At 47.2% G+C, this 21,847-nt stretch overlaps 1 protein-coding gene across 4 annotated transcripts in view; it reads left to right on the forward strand.

The window, feature by feature from the left end:
* BUB1 (BUB1 mitotic checkpoint serine/threonine kinase) overlaps positions 1 to 21,847 on the forward strand; it is a 1,594,853-nt gene that overhangs the window by 528,279 nt on the left and 1,044,727 nt on the right. For all 4 annotated transcript variants that reach the window (XM_069606846.1, XM_069606848.1, XM_069606845.1 and 1 more), the window contains 2 exons: positions 7,300 to 7,408; positions 7,502 to 7,571. In XM_069606846.1, the coding sequence (XP_069462947.1) occupies positions 7,300 to 7,408; positions 7,502 to 7,571 (179 nt within the window). The remainder of the gene's footprint in view (positions 1 to 7,299; positions 7,409 to 7,501; positions 7,572 to 21,847) is intronic.

Below are 21,847 nucleotides of genomic sequence, written 5' to 3' on the forward strand. Positions count from 1 at the left end.
CAGAACTACTTCTTGGACCCGTGGTATTTGTCGTCCAATACTCAAATCCCGCTGGAGAATCTCTTTAGCTGGTTCTCCATTTGGAGTTCCCCTCATTGAAACCAAGGCTCTTCTGTGGCCAAAAGCTTACCAGAGCTCTGCTCCTTTGGACACTACTTGCAAAATGAAACCATATGCTAAAGCCCTAAACTTCGCAAACCGGTTGCCCCTGCCTCTTTAAACAAACATGTTACTGCCCAAGATAGAAGTATTTTACTTGCCCATAACCATTTTCTCCACTAGTTAAGACCCTTCCTAAACTTTGACTTAAAATTTAGGCTAGCCAATATTGCGTATTGGTTTTGTAAATTGTACTCATCTGTTAATGTAGTTTTATCTCATTCCTTTTCCAATATACATAATGTTTATAAAAATAGCATGTGTACAATCTCTCATTGGGTATTTGTGAAAACCACCCCTCTGACCCCCTAAGAGTTAAGCCTGGCCTGCTATGCCATGCTACCCCCTAGAGAGCCTGGTGTACCTTAATGGAATCCCTTGCACCCAACGAAGGAGGACATACCTAAATATCCCAACTGCTGGACTACGTGGGTAGTGTTTTGTGTATTTGCAGTGACTATTGTTTAGTTCAGAGTGCGTGTGTGCGGAATGAGTGCTTATTTATTATTTGTTTTCACTGCCATTTTGTGCCCATCATTGTAAGTGGTGTCCGTACACAGGTGAATGGTTGTCTCACTATGATGGGTGCAGTTATAATACTTTTGGTGTGGTATTGACAACCGTTTTCTGAAAAGTTATATTTGTCAGGGTTGCCTTGTACGAAGGTACAATGTTTCATTTAATTTTTCAGCATTTTTTGAGGACCATGCAGATCTGCTGGTGGGTAGTCGCTTTGTCTTATTTCACTATATTCTGTATTTGCGATAATTTTGTAGTGCAATATATTTGGGGTAGTATGCATGCAAGTGTACTGTATACTTTCCAACATGCCCCATTCCAGTCGGTAAATGCTAATTTTAGTAGGGTCAGGTGGGGATAGGGACCCCTCTGAACCTGAGGCAGTATGCTCAAGACTGTTTTCACTGGAGCCATTCATGTCCCAAAGGTGGGGTGAGGGAGTTGGGAGGACTCCAATCTCTGCCCGACCCCTACCAATATCTGCCTTGTTTCATGTGAGGCCATTCTTTAACACCCAATTGCTGTTGTACCCTATTCTGGCCAGAATTCCATTTCCTTTGTTTCAGGGCTACTTGTACCTGGAGGCACTGCAGCAAGTGGAAATCACTGTGCTCTGCGGAAGGAAACCATCCGCTTCTCAAATTAGACAGAAATAATAGCAATGGTCCAGCAAACTATTTCTATGGTTTTAACACAACTCACTGCACCTCTGCAACAGTTACATGGCTAATGGAATCTGCACCAGAGAAACTAACTATGAGCTATACCATGCCTCTTTGGACATTCTGGCCACTTTGCAGTCCTTGGTGTCTGTACTGCAGCACAGGCTTTCTGGCCCATCCCACCTCAACAAGCCCCTGATGATTTATTTGATGCTCCGCCTTGTCTTTCCAGGGACCAGCTGCCACCAGCCCCAGTGTAGAAGCATACTAACACAAATCAAAGGTAACATGTCCCAAAGGGATACACCACTGGCACGGATGAATTTGACCACCTGGTCCCTGGACATGGTGAACTGGATGATGATCCTTTCCGCGATTCTCCTGGAGACTAAATCAGATCTTTCCATGATCTGATCTAAAGGGCAACAAAGATGTTTGGCTTGCTTCCAGAAGAACAGAAAGAGGAGGGTTTCCTCTACCAGCGATGTGAGCAACCCAGAAAATCTGTTGCAATTACAGTGCTGGAAGATCTGTGGAAGGACAGTCTGACATCCTCTGCACCACCCAAAAAGGAAAGGTCAGATGGGTTCAAGGTCCCTGATTCTGCTCTGAAGTGCCTTCGATCGCAACCCAATCCAAACTCTGCTGTGTCGGCAGCAGCAAGCAAACGCTTGTCCAACCCCTCCACGCCATGCTCTGTTCTTCCTGAGAAGGAGGGCAAGCATCTGGATGCCTTGGGAAAACTGGTCATTTCAACAGCCGCTGCCACCATAAAGGTGGCTAATGCAATGGGCAACCTGTCCAGATACGAAATTGAACTTTGCTTTATACTGAGCACAGTTCTTGAATTCCTTCCGGCCAACAAGTAGGAGGCAGCGTTCGCCTTTCTTCACGAAGGCAAAGCCACTTCGGATCATGTGATTTCCATGTCGGTGGACATCGCTGACACAGGCTTGAGTCAATTTAGCAATGATGCTGTTTTGTGCAGACGGGGCTGCCTAAAGGCCAACAGCTTCAGCCGGAAGTTCAAGCAAACGTAGTGGACATGCCCTTTAATGGCGTAGGCTTGTTAGGCAACAAAAGTGGATGGGATTTTGCAAACCAAAAAGGCAGACACTCCGTATGTACTTTTGGTACGCTCCAATGCCACCACCAGTCCTTTTTGTTCTGGAAAATCCCACTTCTTCAGAACATCAAGGGATTACCAGCACTCTTACCATTCCCCCATCATATCGGTCCCCATCATACTCGTCGGTGGACAACTAGAAGTCAAAGTCCCAGTCACGCTGGGAAACCCAGTACCGCTGCAGCCGCTCTGATACCAGGATCCAGCATACCAAGCAGATCTGAACTTTCTCGCACTCAAGCCCCCCGTCCCCATTTCACACCTCAGTGGGAGGGAGGCATTCCCAATTCGTCAACCAGTGGCAAGCCATCCCCACAGACTGAGGGGTGTTAGCCCTCATCCACCAGGGTCACACGCTGCAATTTAAGGAAACGCCCACCATTCTTCCTTAGCATAAGGTGGAGAAGCATGTACCTCTATTGCTGCAGGAAGTCCAATCAGTGCTGTCAAAGGCAGCCATTGTACCTTCACGTCAGCTGAGCCAGGGAATGTACTCCAGGCACTTTCTGGTAAAGAAAGTCTGGAGGTTGGAGGCTCATCCTCGTTCTCATGCTCCTCAAGGCCAAAACCTTTAGGATGCTGACGCATCAGCATGTTTTGTCTCCGCTTCAGGGAAAGTGTTTCCTTGCATCCTTGGATCTAGAAAATATATATTTCCATATCTCTATTCATCTGGAACGCTTGGGACATGCTTTCACATTCCCCTGGCAGGAGGAAGTTCCTGTAGACCGTTCCACCTATACCCCTAGTGGCTCAGGTGTTAAATGCTTTCAGGCAATATCACTCAAGACTGCTTTTAGTGGCCAGAGCCTGGCCGAGGCACTTATGGTGCTGCAACCTCCTGTTGGCCCACCGATGAGGGTACCTTTCCAGGTGTGACAGCGCAGTGCTCCACCATGATCGGGCCTTCCTGATAGCTTGGCTCCTACACTCCTAGAGCTTGGTGATGTTTCTATGCTGCAAGATTGTAAAGGCATTCTGGCCAGAGCCTGCGCTCCTTCCACGCTGGCATTTTTCAAGAAAAAGTGGAAACACTTTTCCTACTGGGGTGTGCCTCAGGGCCTCCACCCTTTCAGCCCACAAACTAAGGATATCCTGCCATATACTATCCTTGGCTAGGTCTGGCCTGGTGCGTTCTTCCATAAAAGTGCGGCTATCTCTTACTATACTCGTTTCTTTTCTGCTCCTTATCTGGTCCCACCGCTTAGTCAATGAGTTCCTAAAAGGACTGTTCTGATCTTTCTCACCAGTCCAGTGTCTTTCCAAGGCTGGGAGTTGAATGTCGTCCTCTCAATGCTCATAAGACCTCTGTTTGAGCTGCTGTATGAAGTCTCTCATTTCTATCCAGAAGGACCTCTCATTTGGTCTCCATCACATCAGCAAGGCGTGTGTGCGAGATTCAGGCTTTTTCCTGCAAAAATCGCTACCTGGTGTTCCACATGTCCAAGGTGGTGCAGTACACTAACCCTTCCGTTGTTCCTATTTTTCACCTCAAACCTGTGGTGTTACTGGTTTTCTTTGGTTCACCTTCACCTGGCTCACCCTTTTCACCTGTGGAGCGATCTCTAGATGTGGTACAAGCTTTGAAATATTACCTCTCCTGCATATAATAGTTCCGAAAAACCTCTTGACTCTTTCTGATGAAGTCCCGTTGGAATGGGAAACACACTTTCCAAATCATCCATTACCAAATGGCTTACCTCCTGGATCATTTTTGTCATCAACGGCCGGCAGGCCTCTTCCGGGAAATCCCATGGCTCATTTGACATGGGCTGATGGTGCCACAATAGCTTTCCTCTCCGGTATCCCCGTGCTGGACATCTGCAGGGCCCATGAGCTGGATGTCTTTACACAAGGTTTTACTGTTGCTAGGGAATCCATGGCAGAATCCAAGGTCGACTAGGTTGGTCTGGAACCTATTTGCGTAAATTGAGTGTCTCCTGTGGTAAATGTTTTTCTGCAAGGAACTTACCTCTGCCCGTTATGGTTTTGTGGTACTGCGGTCTAATCTATATTGTAAGAGCATATGAATCTTTGAAAGATCCAATGCTGGGGAAGGAATAAGTTACTTAACTGTAACGTCTGTTCTCCACCATTGGTATCTTAAATCGATTTGCATGCAACCGCCCCCACCCCTTAACCTGCTTGGCTCAAATTGCCACTTTACTTGCGCTTGCCGAATCTGAAGACTGCCTCCAGGGCCGGAGCTAAGGGACCCCTTTTCTATTGGGTCAGTATGGCCTAAAATGAGTGCATGAGCGCGAAAGTGACTGCAGTTTTAAAAAATAAACCGCTCTATTAACGAGGATTCCCAGTCTGATGGGAAATACTCATACAACATGTAAATTTATGATGATACCAATGCTGGACAACAGGTAAGTAACTAACTTATTCCATCCACAGCAATGACCTGTATGTTTGCTATGGTGACAGTATCCATTGGACAGATTGTCAAATGTATACAGAGAGCAGATTTTGAGTCTGCGTTGCCTTTTCTTTAAGTGAGCACCAGTATGTACGTTTTATACCCTGGTTGTATGTTCAGTCTGTGAGATATATGTAAATTGTTTCATCATCTGTGATGTAACCGCATGGTTTTATCATGTCCTTTTCATCCATATTGCGATCTTCTAATGTGTTGGAGGTGGTGATGTGTGTACATTTTCTTTTCCATTCGTTGTTTAGTGGTGGTCCTTTTTTCCATTTCGGTTGTCCTGGTCTAGCAATACTTGTACGTCTTGCACATCCGCAACACGCAGTGCTGTTACCTGTGTGCATCCTCTATGGCCTGCCAACGTATTTGCCTATGACACATCTGCAAGCATGGTGGGGTGTCCATTCAGATCAAGTGTGCATACAAGACTATACAACAATGCATTTTTTTAAGTTAATAGCTCAGATTTACAAAGTGTTTGCATTGTGAGAACCTTATAGTTCTGGCCGAGGTATTTGCAATCAGACTATTTTGAGGTGTCCCAAAAACGTGTTGTTGTGGGTCTCTGACAAATACCTTTTTTCATCAGCATTAGGTTTGTATGTCAAAACACTTTCGAAAATATCCCTGCATTTGGCAAGAGTGTTTGGATCTTGCCATATTAGTAGCCTAACATATTTGGCAACTGTCCTGGATCTGGTCTAAGTTGCAATTGAAAACAGGTTTTAGTTTTCCTATTTAAGGTGTCACGTAACATTAACGAGATTCTGTTAGGACTGTAAATATAGTTTTCTGGGTTAAGTGCATGACAGAGGCACTTTCACTGGGGTTTTCTTAAGCAAGCTTAAAAATGTCTTTCAGTAGAGTTCCAGAAGTGTCGATACATATGTCCTTCCTAAGTTAAAGACAAATTCAACATGTTTTCAGTTTTTATTATAAAAAAAGTTACCAAAAAAGGCACTTGGGGCTCAATCTAAATGGCATCCCTGCATAAACATCCCTGAACCTTGAAGGGCCCCCACATCCTTTGGCCAGTTTTTGTACTGCAACCGGGTGTAATGGAGTGCCAATTCACTAGAGCGAGGGTAGCCATACTGTCTGCCCCCTGTCCTAGGGATTGCCTAAAGGCTGTGACCTTACATGACTCCCTCAGGGGATGCCCTAAGGGACCTAGATGGGTTGTATGGTTGTCCTGATGCCTTTTCCTCCAGATCAATCTCTCAACCTTTCCCTTTCTTGTCTGTCTCCTTTTCTGTCCCTACACTTGGTCTCCTGGTCTAACCAATTTCTCTCCTGTCTCCAGCGTCCAATTCCTTCCTGATCTCTCCCCTGATGATACATAGCCTACAGATCTTTTTTGGCTTACCTCCACATAGCACTCCTTCCCAACGCTACCCCTGCCTCTTCTCTGCTGCCTTACACTCCCACCCTGCTTCTGCACACACATGCACCCATTCCTGCTCAAAGATGCTCTCCCTCCAAAACTACCTTCAATCACTCTCATTCACATACAACCTGTCAAATTGACCCCGTTCTCTCAGTCCCAGCAATTTACCTCTCAAGTGTCCTCCACCTGCTGCAGCCATCTCTGTGGTCCACCACCTCTTTTGACGTCACCAATATACCTTACACTGTTACCTGACTGCTGTCTTCCTGTACCTCCACATCAAACCAGAAGCTTTCCTCTGCTCTCATTGCTTACCCGAATCCGCTTTTCCCACCCTGTGCTAATCTCTGAGCTATTCCTTCGAGGGCCAGGACTTTTTTAAATTTAATTAATTCTTTTAGCCTCCATCTTTGTCATGCTTTGAGTGTGGTTGTTTGTTCGGTCTCGCCCCTTCACTTGCTAAATCGGTTTTGCTAGGTCTTCAGTCTTGGTCAGTCGCTTACTAAACCCTGCTCCCCTGCAGTTGTAGCAAGGCTTTGATTTGTGAGATAGTTGTTTGGTATCTCTTTCGGCTCATCAGTGGGGAAGCCTGTTGTAGTCTCAATTGGGTAACAAGTTAATTCCTTCTGTTTCAGGTGGGGACAGGAGAGTGATCTTATCCATTGGGCCCTGGTTCATTGTAATACGTGTTTTGCGCTAAATGTTGTGGTTTCCAAGGAACAATTATCCATCCCAGGTTTCTGAGGAGCCTGATGCATTGTTTTCTAGAGCCTCTTGATATCCTTCTGGGAGAGAAGAGACCCTTGGCAAGTACAGAAGCTGGTATCCATAATGTCAGAGAAAGGGGCACCAATGTGCATACATGTCTCCAGGCTTACCAGGGACAGCGGCCCCATCAGCTCCCACCTCTCCCATGACATGGTCGTACCCATGACCCTGTCTTATAACACTCAAACAATTGCTTGCATTTGTTTTAGGCATTGTGAATTTATAACAAATTTGTTTATTTCAGGAACCTCTGATGGAAAGCCCAAAGGAGTATTTGGGATTCAGGGACTTCTCCAAGCGCCAGCTGCCTTTTCTATTTTTGAAGATATTAGTACCAATATAGCATATGAAGGGCAAGTATGACATTTCTACTAATTAATTGGTATTTTAAGCTCACTTTAAAACCGAGGTGTCAATGTTAATTCTCTCCTTCGGCTTCAACACAGAGGGAATAATCCAGCAGAAGGAAAAGGTTTTGGAGAGCAGCCTGCATCCATTCTTACTGTAAAATCAAAGGTAATTGTTTTTTGTTTAAAAATATGTTTTTCAGCTAATTTGAGGAATGATTTAAGTGTTAACCTTACTGTCACTACAGGTTCCACTTAGCAAAGTTTGGGGAAGCACTTTCAAATCCTCAGACATGTTTTATTTGCCATTGGTGAATATTGGCTAGTGATGGAATGGGATTTAATCCAATTGTATGCTTTTCAGTTGTAACCATTATTACCTTGAACGATTTATGTAATACTTCTGTTTCCCAGCTATAGCTGTTTGGCATTAAACACTTGACTTAACCTTTGTGAATAAAAGGACATTCCCTGGGCACCACCATGCGTACACTTCTATTTAGCATAGGCCATGGCTACTCCACTGTCTTACGTTTTTTTCTGATTCCGCTAGGAATCACTTGCATCAGTATTCCACGTCCCACTTAAGCCTTGGAAAATGTTTTGTGAATCAAAACTTTGTAATATGGTTTGCATGGACATTTTCCCACCTTGGTAGGATTTGGAAGTTTTTGTGAGGTTTTTACTTTTTTGTTATGGTTACATATTCAAGTTTTTTTTCACTCTTTTCGCTGTCTATTTCCTCTGGTAAATTATCCAGCTAACCACATTCAATAAGTATTTTGACACAGCAAACTGATTTAAATATTTGCATGCCTTAATACCTGTAAGTTTTCCTCTTATTGTGTGCTTTGTTTCACTTGAGTGCTAACCTACCACCTGTCCAGAATCTCCACATGTTTATTCTTTGCTCCATTTCTTTCCTGCCAGGTACTTTGTTAGTTTATCGTGCTCGCTCTAATGTTGCAGTATCTTCATTGGAAGAAAGATACCGTTTACATTTTTTGGAAGCACACTACTTCTGTTGAAAAGGGGAAGTTGGCATTGAAATTTCATGTTGGCAAATTGCTTTTGCCAGACGGTGATGGGTGATGGGTGAGGAGGACACTATTGAACGATTATTGCTGTTTTTTGGCTAAAAGATGTGTAGGGTGTGCAAAGTCATGCCATTTATACAGCATTTGTTAAACCCTGCATGTGTACTCGATGCTGTGGTTCTCTTTCCTGCTGGCTCTTGGCTACATTTCACTTCTTTTAAATATGTATCGGATTCTCTGCCAGATCCCTTATCTTCACTGACTTCAAAGAACATTTCCCTTTTTTTAATGACGAACCCTATGGGATTTTTTTTTGTCTAGTTATAAAAAGGATGCACACCTATTTAACTACCTCAGGGCCAAAATGCACTGTATTCGTCTGACAGCTCATAGAAAAGCCTCAAGTTACGTGTGAGAATTGAGTCTGTGTTCTGCTGGAAGATTTTTTCACAGATATTTACACACAACCATAGTTTCGGGGTCTAATTTAGGATTTGTTGACCATGAGCAAAATGCAGCTCCTGGGTATCCGGCATCCCTGGTTGGGTAGGAGCAGTGCCCGGGTAAACCAGGAGCTAGTAGACAGCAATTGTAACTTTTGCGTAAAATGCAAACTCTAACTTTTTGTCCATTTATATATTATCCATTATGCTTCAAATGTCTCTTAAGTGTGTGTCCTTTGTTCTCTTTTATACATATACCCAAACCTACACAGTTAATATTACATAGCTATGTTTGTATGGCACCACTGGGCTGGGGAGTCAGAAGTAGCTCCTAATAGCTGTTGGTTTCAAGGTAAGCAGGCTCTCCTTGGCCTGAACAAGGAACTAAATAGCTCCCAGCTCCTGGCAATTTCGAACCCTGTAGCTCTGATGGTCCTATTACTATGTGGAGCGGCCCAGACTTATTGTCTAGGATGTGGTAATCTGAGCTTTACAGACCTAGAGATTGGAGCCATAGAATCAGATATACACAGATTGTCATCCAAAACTTTTAAGAGAATGTTTAAAGGTTTTCAACTCTTTCTACTCATCTCTCAGTTGGCCTCTTACTCATTCTCACACGCCCACACAAATGCTCACACACACGCGTTCACTCGCACACGCTCACAGGTGCATCCTTACACCTGCGCAAACAATTAAGTCCTACGGTTCAGGATTCACAAACATGGTGCCCTAAGGTCCCAGTTACCCTTTGATGTCTTTGCTCGGTGAACATACACCGTATGATCACAAGCAACAAAACCAATTGGAAATCCTTTGAAGTCGAAGTACTTATGTTAAAATGACACTGTCACTTGAACAAAATATGAAGTATATTGGCCTATACCCATTTTTTCTTTTATCTCTATTCAAAGTCATACTGTCATCCTCTATTCATCTGTGCTCTGCTCCCTTCTTTAGTGTTAGTCTTAATTGCTTGATTACAGTTAACCTCTAGGAGAGCCAAAGAAAACTGAGATTATGCATTTTCTTATATTTAGGAAGCATACATGCACATTGGGTATTCCTCCCAACAAACGTTCTCCTAGATATTGTTTTTAGTTATTTTGAGAGTATGGCAGCGGAAGAATCTGTGTTCTTGTAAGTTGGTCAATCTTGGTTCAGTTATGCAAGTAGATTTGGGGCTTTTTGTGAAGTCTTTGTGGTTGATGCAGAGGCCCTTGAAAGTGATGCATGTTAGGTAGAACACTTGAGATGTTTCAGTGGCGTGTGGTATTTGTAGCACTTGAAATGGAACTTCAACCCTTGCTCCCCTGTTCTGAATGCCTTGAGCTTGCCAATAGGAAATTGTGGAAGACCAATGTAGATGGCCTTTGCTTACTCTGGTTTTCATAAGAAGATGCTCTGATTATGGTTGATTCATACTTTGTAGGTAGAGCAGGGATCGAAATTGATTGGATAAGCAGTAGCCAAAAGGGGATCCTGGGTATCTAGCATTAACCAGTGACCAGGAGCTACTACTGGGGAACGAGGACCTATTAAACTCAACTGCTTTCTGCAAACCGAACTTCCAAATAAGATGCAAACATGAATGTTTCCATTATTTAGGACCCTATGCGATTTAAATGTGGAATGTGTCATGTTTAGTTATACACTATCCAAACTCAAGTTAAATTCACATGTCCCTGTCTGTTCAAAGTTAGTTGGCCTGGGGAGCTAAATGTGACTCCTGGTAGCTGTTGGTATCGAGCTAACCAGGCTCTTCTGGCAGCCAACAAGAAGCTAAATGGCTCCACCTCCCCACAATTTCAAACCCTGTAAAAATAATAATTCGGCAGGAATTATGTTGGTAATTGTAGTTTTTAACAAAGCTGTTGATTTGGATCCAGTGCAAGATTTTTTCGTTAATTATTCAAGTTTGGAGACAAGTTTGACTGAAGATGAATGGCCAGCAGAATAACTGACAGAATGGGTTGGGTGTTTTTCATAGGCATCAAGGTTGAGTTGGTTGTTGGTTCATCCGGCTCTGAATAGTTTTTCGGTAAGCGAGGTGGCCTAATGGAGTTCAGAATGTACTTAACGGAGTAGGCTGGGACTGTTTTACATTAGCAGAATTATTTATATATATTCGAACGTCTACTTTGGGGCAGTAGCTGATGGAGTACTACAGTATTTACTTTTTTATTCAAACAGTTGAGTTTAACATTTTTTGTTTTTTCAAGCTGGGAACTTTCTATCACAGAATGCCCAATTGACAGACCTATATGTAACTCCTTATAAACATTAATAAAATGTTGCTTCAAATTTCTTTTTTACTGAAGGGTGCACGGACCATTGCAGGAGTGACCAAGCTAGGATAGTCTTGTTTGTGTGGGAATCCACAGATGAGACCAGGCAAGATTACACTCTGCAATAGCATTATTTGTTCATTAGATTTGTACAGTACTAAGTCAGACTTTCAAGCTGAAAGAAACACTCATGACACGTTGAACTCTCTGATCATGGTTTGTGTTATTTTCTTGAGGCAGCCTTGTTTTGAGTTTAGAAAGTACTCCCTAAAAGAGAGCCCAACAATCCCTGTCTTTAGCACTGTTTGGCTTCTCCTTTTTATTTGTTTTTATATTTTTACTGGTTAAATAGAGAACACCGTCAGGCATTGATCCTAGTATTTCTTGTGGTAAATTGTGATATACTTTTTTGTTAATGTCACTGTGGGAGAATTCTGCATACACTCTAGAAAACATTCATAGGTATCCCTGTAGAAGTAACTCTGAAATAGCTCCTCTGTCCCTCCCTCCACCAATCAGCACACACCTCTGTCCCTATAAGCTCTATTAATAGGATCACAACTTTGTCATAAAGCACCACCAGTCAGTAGTTTATGGCATGGAAGCCTTGTGTACTTTATTATAGTCTGTCCATGACTGCAGCTAACATTTGCATAATAGGTTACTGTTTATCTCTGCTATTTTCTTCAAAAGAAAGGTAAATACTTTTCTGTATGGCCAGTGTCCATGAAACCTCTTAACTTTCGCAACATCCAGGTCTTTGGTAATTTGATTGCTGAGAAACCCCATGAATAGTAGCGCCTTCGAGATTTCTTAAATATTGCAGGAAAATGTTTGAAAAACATAATCATTTATCCAATTCGCAGACCTCTGGATTTTTTTAAGATGAACGTCTGCCCAAAATTATTTAGTACCCCTAGACCTGGAAATGAAAGTATTCAGCACTTAAGTCAATTATGAAACAGAGCAAACTAAATCCATATCCCACTTGCATCTATACTTAGGCCGAGGTTGGCACCACACACAACATTTCGGGAGAAAGCATTTCACATAGGTTATGCTCTGTAGAATGGAGACTATCCATGAACTGTGATGGACAGAAATAGCCGATGGTTATGTATAGTAGGAGCCATACTTCCATTCCTGCTAGAAAGTTAGATTGTCTATCATATGTGCTCGAAAAGAATCCAGAATCCTATGGTCACACCAATAAATTCAGGTATTACAGGCACAGCTAGACTCTGAGTGGACCCCTTGCCTAAGAGTTCCAAAGGAGTGCATAAGGCACAGCTCAAAGGAAAGGGTTATGTTGATTGCTACTGTGTACTGCTGCCATTTGTTGTTCAGGTGCACTCCTGGCTCTGAAAAGGAAAAATCGTTAGTTGAACCAGGAGTAACTGCTGCCTGCGTTTTGTGGGTGTGTTTTTTGTGTGCGTACGGGAGCCATATTGTTTCCAGATGGGAAGTGTTTGACTAGCTTGACCAGGATGAGGGGTTTGTTAGTTGGATTGAGGGATGTGGTGTTTTGGGTCCTTTTGGTCAGGGGGGGGTTCTCAAGCTGTGAGGCGTGTATAGTCTGTGTGAATTAAGTAAGGGTGGCTCAATAGGGGGTGATTAGCTTTGGGAATCTAGTTGTGGGAAGCCAATGGGCACAGAGAGACTATGCGGTTGATCTTTTTTGTGCACCGCATTCTCATGCGAGTAGTGCATCGTCGGAATGGTGGCTTTATGTTGTGTACTCTGTATTCTGAAGTGTTGGATCTGCTCCCTGTCTGTGTAATGCTCTGAGCAATGCAGACTCTTTGAACTTGATTTGTTTTACCCGTAGCCAGTGCCAACTTCTTATGGGTGGGGTGTTTACTCCTGTTTAGTCTGAGAAGGAGTATGCTGCTGTGTTTTTCATGCATTGTAGTTTCCTGGTGAGGTAGTCGAGCATTCCTCACCCAATACCAATTTTGCAGTCTATTCTTGATTTTTTTTAAAAACATTTGTATTTCAAAACATTGTTTTTAGTTTGATCAAACTTTTACATCCATCATTCTTAAATTAAAAACACATTTACAAAAAGAGAAGAATCAACATTCTACGTGGCATAGCTTTTTTGCTGTAGTAAAATGCTGTAGTAAAATGTGTGGCTAGCTTCACTGCTGATGAAATATCACAATAGCGAACTGTCCCAATAGCAGAGTTTCGCAGTCGTAAAACTATAACCTGTTGGCTAAGTATCCATGGCAAAATATTCTAATAGCAAAAACACAATCTCACTGCGATGAACGTGACAGTGGTGAAACTGTTATTCAGGCTTTTTTTCAGTGTGACATGCCATCTGTGTGGCAGGGCTACCCTGTTGGCGAGGTATCTCAATGGCCAACATCACAATGGCGAAGTATCTCTATGGCAAAAGCATTACATTGGCAGAGATTGTAGTAGCAGGGTCTCACAAAGGCAACATTTCACAGTTGTGAAATAGCAGTGGGGCAAAATCTGGCTGACAACCTATCAGTGTGGCAAGCCATCTGTTTTACTGGCCAGCTGTGTGACTAACAATGCAAGAAATCAGTGGTAAAAGTATCAACAGTGAAATTGCATAAAGGCCAAATATCACATTGTCAAAATATTGCAAAGACAACACATGCACAGAAATATTGCAATCACTGACTTAATGAGGCAGAGTGTCGTAGTGATAACCTCTCGGTGTGGCAAACTATGCCATCAGTGTTGCAAGCAAATCTGTGTGGAGCGAGTAGCCGGTTTGCTAAAAAAAAATAATCTTAATGGCTGGAATAGCGGAAATGGCTGGAATTGCACCCCCTGTCCTCAAGTCTCCTTGATACCCTGGGCATCACAGATCAGGCCAAGGCGTGGCTTGCCTCATTTCTCTCAGATCGTCCTTCCCAGGTGGAACTTTGGTCCTTTTTCTCTATCACTCTCTACTTGTGGTGTCCCCCAGGGATCTAATCTATTCCCCCTAGTTTTTCAGCATCTACTTGGACCACATGATCTCTGCCTTCACCTCCAACTTTCAGTGTTATGCTGATGACGTACAGCTCTATTTTAGGCAACCCTCAGCCTCTTCTTCCTCCTTGCGCATTCCAGACTGTCTGTCCGCATTTCAGTCTGATCTCTGCCTTAATGCCACAATACAGAGATTGTTCTAATTGGGACACACACTTCCACTTTCCCACTCACTCTGGCCGGCCTCCCTTGATCCTGCGCCCCCACCCACTGGTGGGGGAAAATATCTGGGGGTCATCCTCGACTCTACTCTCTCCTTCTCTTCTCACATCTCGGACATGTCCAAAGAAATCTCACTACCAGCTGCACCTCCTCAAGTATTTTACCTTTTCTCACCTTCCTCCAGAGGCTCACTGTCTCCAGATCCGTGGTCCTCTCCAGATTTGACTACTGCAACAGTCTTTCTCAATCTTCCTACTGCTTCTCTTCGACTTCAACTTATCCAGAACAGAACCGCAAGACTTATCCTTGGCCTCAAGACCAGGGACTGCATCTCTCCCGCAATAGAATCACTCTACTGGCTCCCCGTGGCTGCAAGGATCAAGTTCAAGTCCCTCTACATAGTCCACAAGGCTTTCTGGGGTCGGTACCCCCACTATATACAATGCTCTTCCCAAATACTCTCCTTCTAGAGCCCTCCACTCTGCCTCCTCCAACTCCCTGCATGTGAACCTTTTTTCCAAACAGATTCGGGGGTAGATCCTTATCCTCTGCCGGTGCCTCCCTCAGCAACAGCCTCCGTGCCTCGGTCCCTGTATTGAACCAGAACTACTTACGTTTCGGAAAATCCTCAAGACCTTCCTGTTCTTTTCCTCTTTCACTCTACCTTTCCCTTGCTAACCTACTCTCTCCTTGCTTCCTTTACTCCTTCCTTCTCTTCCCCAACCTGCTCAGCTTGCTGACTGGTCACCAGGTGCACCTCCAGAACCCTACAGGTCCCAGGCTCCCCCACCTGTCTTGAACTTTCCTCCGGGCCTCTGCACTTTGCTTGGCCCTACTGCATTTTGCTCCATGATGGGCAACCTCTCTGCACTTAACCCTGGCCCCTGTTGATTGGGGGCACGTATCCCCCTTGTACAACCTTAAATGTACTAGGCCAGCAAGTCTGTCTGCCCGTTCCTCTCTGCCCTAGCTAGCCAGGCCTCGTACTGTAGTTTTTTTTTTGTACTTTTTGTTCCTCTCCCCCCACACCCGCCAATCCCCCTCCTCAATTTACCTGCACTCTGTCACACATTTACACAAGCAGATATGCCTCTGGCCTATTATGCTAGTTACAGTTGGATCATTAGGAATCTTCAATGCCTAAGTATGACTGTAATCCCTTGTTCCCTTCCTGCCTTGAAGCGATTTGAACTTCACTTGTGTAGAAGTGTTTTACAAATAAACGATTACAAATTGCACACAGCACTCGAAAATCGTCTGTGCGGGAGCAGGAGCTCCTAGCCACTGCTGGAGCAGTGACCCATTGCTGCTGCACCTTGTGCTGGACTGCACCAAGGTATGTCACCTAGCCCTAGCAATTGTGACTCCCTCGGTTATTCTTAGCGCGTTAGGCACGGTAACCATTTAAAATCGATTCTTGGTTTGTTTGTGCACTACAATTCAAACGCTTGCGTTTGCTGCACATTGCACATTTTGTGAAGTTGTGGCTGTCCTTCTGACTGAGCCTCAACCACTCGACCACCATTGCAGCACACAAGGCTGAATCCATTCCAAGATGGCCGCCCGTGCCTTCTGAAGCCTCCCCTCCTCTGTGCTTCCTTCGCCTGACCTGAGAAGACTGATGATTGGCTCTTCCAGTGTGCGCCTCTACCCATCAGTCGCCGGGAGGCGCAAGCCAGCCCTTCCGGGAAAGGCCCGAGGGCAAGGCCAGCAACTGTCCAGAGACTGTCCTGAGCTGACCAGAGCCCAGGGCCATACCCCCTGCTCGTTTCTTATGAGGTTGTGAGTAATCCATATTTGCCTTACCTACTCCACCTGCGCCCCTTACCTTGTCCACTCAATCTGCTCCCTTTATTACCTTACCGGCATCTGCTATGTGTCCCAGCCACTGCATTGGACGTTAAGGTTGCTTAAAACATTTGCAACAGTATGCCACCTTTAGTCAGACCTATGTACTCTACATTCTGGTAGACATCTCTACTATCCACTCTCCTCCTAGACAAATCACATTTATGTGTTCGTTACTAATGCATTTGAACTTGTGCGCCTCTGCATTTTAATCGACTGCCTTTTTGGCTCCCTCTGCTAAAATCGAATCTAGGTATCTAAGTATCTGTACCCTAATACACTGCTACCGCGGTTACTGCTGCCTTACTTTCTGTGCACGCCACTGCATCTACGGTGGTCATTGTTATTATTGTTTAACATTGTGTGCTATTGCCTTCAACAGCACCTCTACTTCAACCACCCTTTTTGTAGATCTGGCAGGCATCTGCTTTTAGACTGTATTTGGCCAACATGCCCTCCACCCTCACTACTCTGTTTACAAGAATACTGCCCACCCTACTCTACCTCACACGGCACACCAGTCAGACAGTACCCAATTACACCACCGCCTCCCTCCACTACCCCAATCTTCACAACACCATGACTATGCCGTCCACTGCTCACCACACCAACCCCTACCTCAACAACCCAGCCTTATGGCTCCAACACTTTGCTTCCAGACCTTCACCAAACATACCATGTTCCATCACCCTGAGAAATGCCAGACTTGGCTCGCGACTCACGCACGCCTCCCATCACACTGTGCATCTTAATAAACAGCCTCTGACCTCCACCGCATCCACACACTTGAAAAAACCCATCACCTCACCCCAACCTCCCTAACACTAGCAATGTTAAGGGTGCATTAATCAATGTCCGATTATTCACGGCTCACGCTCTAGAAGTGGCTGACCTTATTCTTACCCTCGACCTCGACTTTATGGCTATCACTGAAACTTGGCTTCACACAGCCTCTGGCCCACTACTTTCCCTTGCCATCCCTCCAGGTTACAACATTATCAGACACGATCGTAACTCTAACCAGTCCAAAGGTGGTGGCATTGCCATCATCCATAAAAATGCTCTAAACTTCCACCTCTCTTCTGTGCATCACTTTTCCTCTATGGAAGCACTGACAGCCAAACTAGCCGTCACTCCTACCCACTCTTACACCTTCGATCTACTTTACCGGCCACCTGGGCCGCTAACCACCTTCGCTGAGGACCTCTCCAACATCATCACTCATTAACACCAAATCCCAAGTCTCAATATTAGGGGACTTTAACCTGGGCCTCACTGATCCCAATGACACTGCTGCCATGACTATTGATAATATGCTTATGAATGCAGGATTCATACAGCTTATCAACCAACCTACCCACGTTAAGGGCAGAACCCTCGACTGGCTAGCCTCCCACAATTGTCCTATCCATGTCATCTCTAACCAACAGTATGCATGAACCGACCACAACTTAATTACATTTAACATTCAGTCCATACCTGCCAGCCTCTCTCCTACCATTGCACCGGCTACTGCCACCCGTTATAAACGTGACATCACTTGCGACAGACTCCTCCCCCTCCTCCTCCCGGCTCTCAATGACCAGGTTCGCTCATGCTCCGACCCCACGGCTATAGTTGACACCTTTAACCTCGCTATGCAAAAAGCCTTAGTTCTCCAGCATGGGGTCTGGCATGGATTCACATGCTCATGAATATTCCCCGTCAGGCTGGGAATCCTCGGTAAAGAAAATTCAGTATCAGTTTCGTTTCTGATCTCTTTCGTAGTAGTAACCAATCACTGATCTCTGCGTCATACTGACCACAGCCAATGACTGCCATCTCCCTAAGCCCCGCCTCTGGCAGCCATCTTCAGATTTTTACCGCACGTTCAAGTGTTGGGATCCTCGTGCTATTGCTCTCGAGCTTTAGTGCGTTTTCGCGCTTTTTCATTGGAAAATTCTCTTTTTTTTGGTCAAAAGAGCCTCAAGCTCCACCGTTTCTTTATCCGATCAACGGGGACCCGTGTCGGATTCTTCTATCCCCCTCAAGGGTGAAGATTTCGTCGAGCCACACTTTTGGAGGACTCCAGAAGTTTCTCAGGCCCATCTCGGACATGGCCCAGGAGAAGGGAAGCTCGACGCCCGGAAAGCTGTTCAGGGTCTGCCCTGGATGCTAGCTTCAGAATGTCTTTAAGGAGGACGAACACTCCCTTTGCCTCTACTGCCTGCATGAGGACAAGATGCACGTGGAGAAGGACTGTGCATTTTGCGGCAATATGTCGGAGCGGACCATGAAGGACCGCCATCTGCGTCTCGCCAACTGGCTGGAAGGGAAGAGCCCGTCAGGCGAGAAAAAGAAGTCAGAGTGGTCCTCTAAGACCTTTGAGGGTGCCCCGGCGACAGGGGCCCAACAGAAGGCCAAGCACTGTGAGTCTGCTGGCACCAGGAGCGCTGAACGGTCGGGCTCTACGGTTGCCAGGTAGGGCGCATCCTCCCCGGCGCCATCAACCACGAGCCAACGCTCTGGCTCGGGTAAGAGGAAGGCTGAGCACCCGGCGAAGCTCCTGGAGAGACCCCGGTCATGCTCGAAGGCCCCATCGGAGGGGGAGCGAGGTGGTGCCCCTCCCCCCAAGGAGAAGGCGGTGAGCGCACCTAGGGTGGTGAAAGCCTTGATCCACCCTGCCAAGGCCTCTATCGAGACAGTCACGGCGGCCCTGGCTCAGCCTGTGGAGGCTACACCAGTGGAGGTGACCTCGGGCCCCAGAGACTCCCTGCCACCGCGGAGGGAGTCCTCTTTCAAGCCCATCGACAGGACCCCCGTGAAACCTCCGACGGAGAAGAAAGAGGGGCAGGAGGTCGTCGTGGATTCGGCCTCAACCTCTGAAGAGGAGCTGATCGAAGTCTTAAGCCAAGGCATTGGCGTGGAAGAAGACCAGCCCGTCGGGAGGGACCCTAACGTAGGAGACGACGAGAACGTCGAGGGTGCCGACGAGGCTCCTGACCGCCTGTCGGAATCCCCTCAACCAGTGCCGCAAGACAACTCGGTGGCCATTTTGTTGGCTATACAGTCCTTATGCTCGGAGATGAGGACGAGATTGCCGTTACCACCAACGGAGGAACCGCTCCCGACGGGGGACCCAGAGCCAGGCCCTTCTGGGAGCCTTCCTCCTAAGAGAAGGATTGATCCTCCACCTCCTTTTCAACCATCGCGCCCTGCTCAGCCCTCCTCCCCGTCCACGACCCGTGGGGATGATACGGGGACGGACACGGCCGTGACGGGTACAGACGACTAGGTTTACGACGAGGATCTTCCGTCACCTCCTCCCCGGGCTTCCCCGCCCGACGAGATTGGATCGTTTCATGCCATGATCGCCAGGGCATCCGAGCTTTTCCAGCTCTGCCCGGAAGAGAAGAAGGAAGGTTTCCTTTATCAACGGCGCGAGACCAAGTGGAAGACGGTCCTCGCTGTACCTCTACTGGACGATATCTGGGATGAGGGTCTCGCCCTCCTCAAGAACCCATCCACAACGCCTGCGAGAAGGGATCGGTACGAGAAGAAGTACCGGGTCCCGGACGCGGCCCCCTTGTGCCTTCGGGCACAGCCGACACCGGACTCGGTCGTCTCTGCAGCGGCCAGGAAGAAAGCGGGGGGGCTTCGGCCTCTACGTCAACCTCCCTCCCCCCCGGACGGCGAGGGAAAGAAATTGGACACGATGGGACGCAGAGTCATCTCATCGGCAGCGACGACGATTAAGGCTGCCAACGCCTTGGCTATCGTAGCCCGCTACGACAGGGAGTGTGGTACAAGATCGCCCCCCTGCTGGGCTTCCTACCGGACGACAAGAGGGCGGAAGCCCTAGAGATCTTGCAGGAAGGAGAAGTGGCGTCGGACCACACCATTACAATAGTGACGGACATCGCTGACACTGGGTTTCGCCAGTTGGGCAACGGCGTGTGCCTTAGACGGCGTGGATGGCTCAAGGCAACGGACTTCTGGCAGGACGTGCAGACCAGAGTTTTGGACATGCCGTTCGACGGGAGCAACCTGTTTGGGAAAACAGTGGACGATTCCCCACAAGCCATCAAGACGGACAGGGAGACAGCCCGGGCTCTTGGTGTTCTCCAGCGACGGCCACCCTTTCGGAGCACCGGAGGCAAGCAGGGTGCCTCCAAAGGTTCCGGCGGCGGATATTCCACCTACCGTCAAGCGGCCTGTTCATCGTCACAGGAAGCCTAAAGGGGACGAGGCAAGTCAGGCGGACCGCGCCGCCGTCACCAGGGAGGACAAGGCGGCAAAGCATTGTCGAAGCAGGACTGAACCGGCCGTGGGGTCGGGCCCCCACCGAAGCATCCCGGTGGGAGGCCAGCTGGCGAACTTCGTCAGCGTGTGGGAGTCCATCTCCACCGACCATTAGGTGATGGACGCCCTGGCCCAGGGTCACGCGCTAGATTTTCTAAAGAAGTGCCCGTGACCAGGAAGGAACATCATGTCCCTCAGCTTCTCTTGGAGGTAAAGGCGATGCTCAAGAAAGGTGCCATCGAGCTCGTCCCAAAGAGGCTTCAGGGCTCCGGAGTTTGCTCAAGATACTTCCTCGTGAAGAAGACAGGAGGATGGCATCCCATCCTGGACCTACGACGACTGAACAAATTCATCAAGGCACAGAAGTTCCGGATGGTCACCCTCCAGCACGTCCTGGGTCAGCTGGAGGAGGGCGATTTCCTGTCGTCGTTGGATTTGGAGGATGCTTACTTCCATATCCCCATCCTAAAGGGACACCGAAAGTTTCTCAGATTCGTGGTCCAAGGGCGTCACTACCAGTTCAGAGCCCTTCCCTTCGGATTGAGGTCGGCACCCAGGGTGTTCACCAAGTGCCTCGCACCGGTGGCGGCGCGGCTGCGCCTGGAGGGGATCCACGTCTACCCCTACCTGGACGACTGGCTCATCCGAGCAAAGACAAGGAAGCTCGCCGCGGAGCACACGGCGAGGACCATCCAACTACTCACAGACCTGGGATTCTCCATAAACTACGGCAAGTCCCATCTGGTGCCAGCGCAAGACGCACTGTTTCTGGGAGCGAAAATCGACAGTGGCGCTTCTGGCCTCTCCGTCGGAGGAAAGGCCGAGAGCCATCATGGGCAAGGTGCAGCGGATGCTGGTTGCGGACGTGGCCTGGGTGTGGTTCATCAAATCCGTCCTCGGAATGTCTTCTTGCATTCATCTCATCCGCCTGTGCAGGCTTCAGATGCGCCAGTTACAGGAGTTCCTGGACGCTCGCTGGAACCAGACGACGGGCAGCTTTGAGGACAGGATCACACTCGACGAGAGCTTCTGACGAGCGATCCGGTGGTGGGGCACCCGCGCGCATGGACTTCCAGGCCCCGGGCCACCAGAAGACAGTGACCACTGATGCCTCCCTGGAAGGGTGGGGAGCGCACACCGAAAATCTGCACGCGAGAGGCCTTTGGCTTCCGACGGAGAAGTCCCTCCATATCAACGTCCTGGAGCTCTGTTTTGGGCCCTCGGGTCCTTTCTTCCGTCCCTCAAGGGCAAGGTGGTGAGGATCTTCACCGACAACCCCACCACCACCACGTTCTACATCAGGAAGCAGGGCGGCATCAGGTCCCCAGCCCTGTCCAAGGAGGCGCAGGATCTGTGGCATTGGGCCGTCGC

Source organism: Ambystoma mexicanum, chromosome 4p (genome assembly GCF_040938575.1).
Source record: "Ambystoma mexicanum isolate Mex_15411 chromosome 4p, UKY_AmexF1_1, whole genome shotgun sequence".
NCBI classification, from domain to species: Eukaryota; Metazoa; Chordata; class Amphibia; order Caudata; family Ambystomatidae; genus Ambystoma; species Ambystoma mexicanum.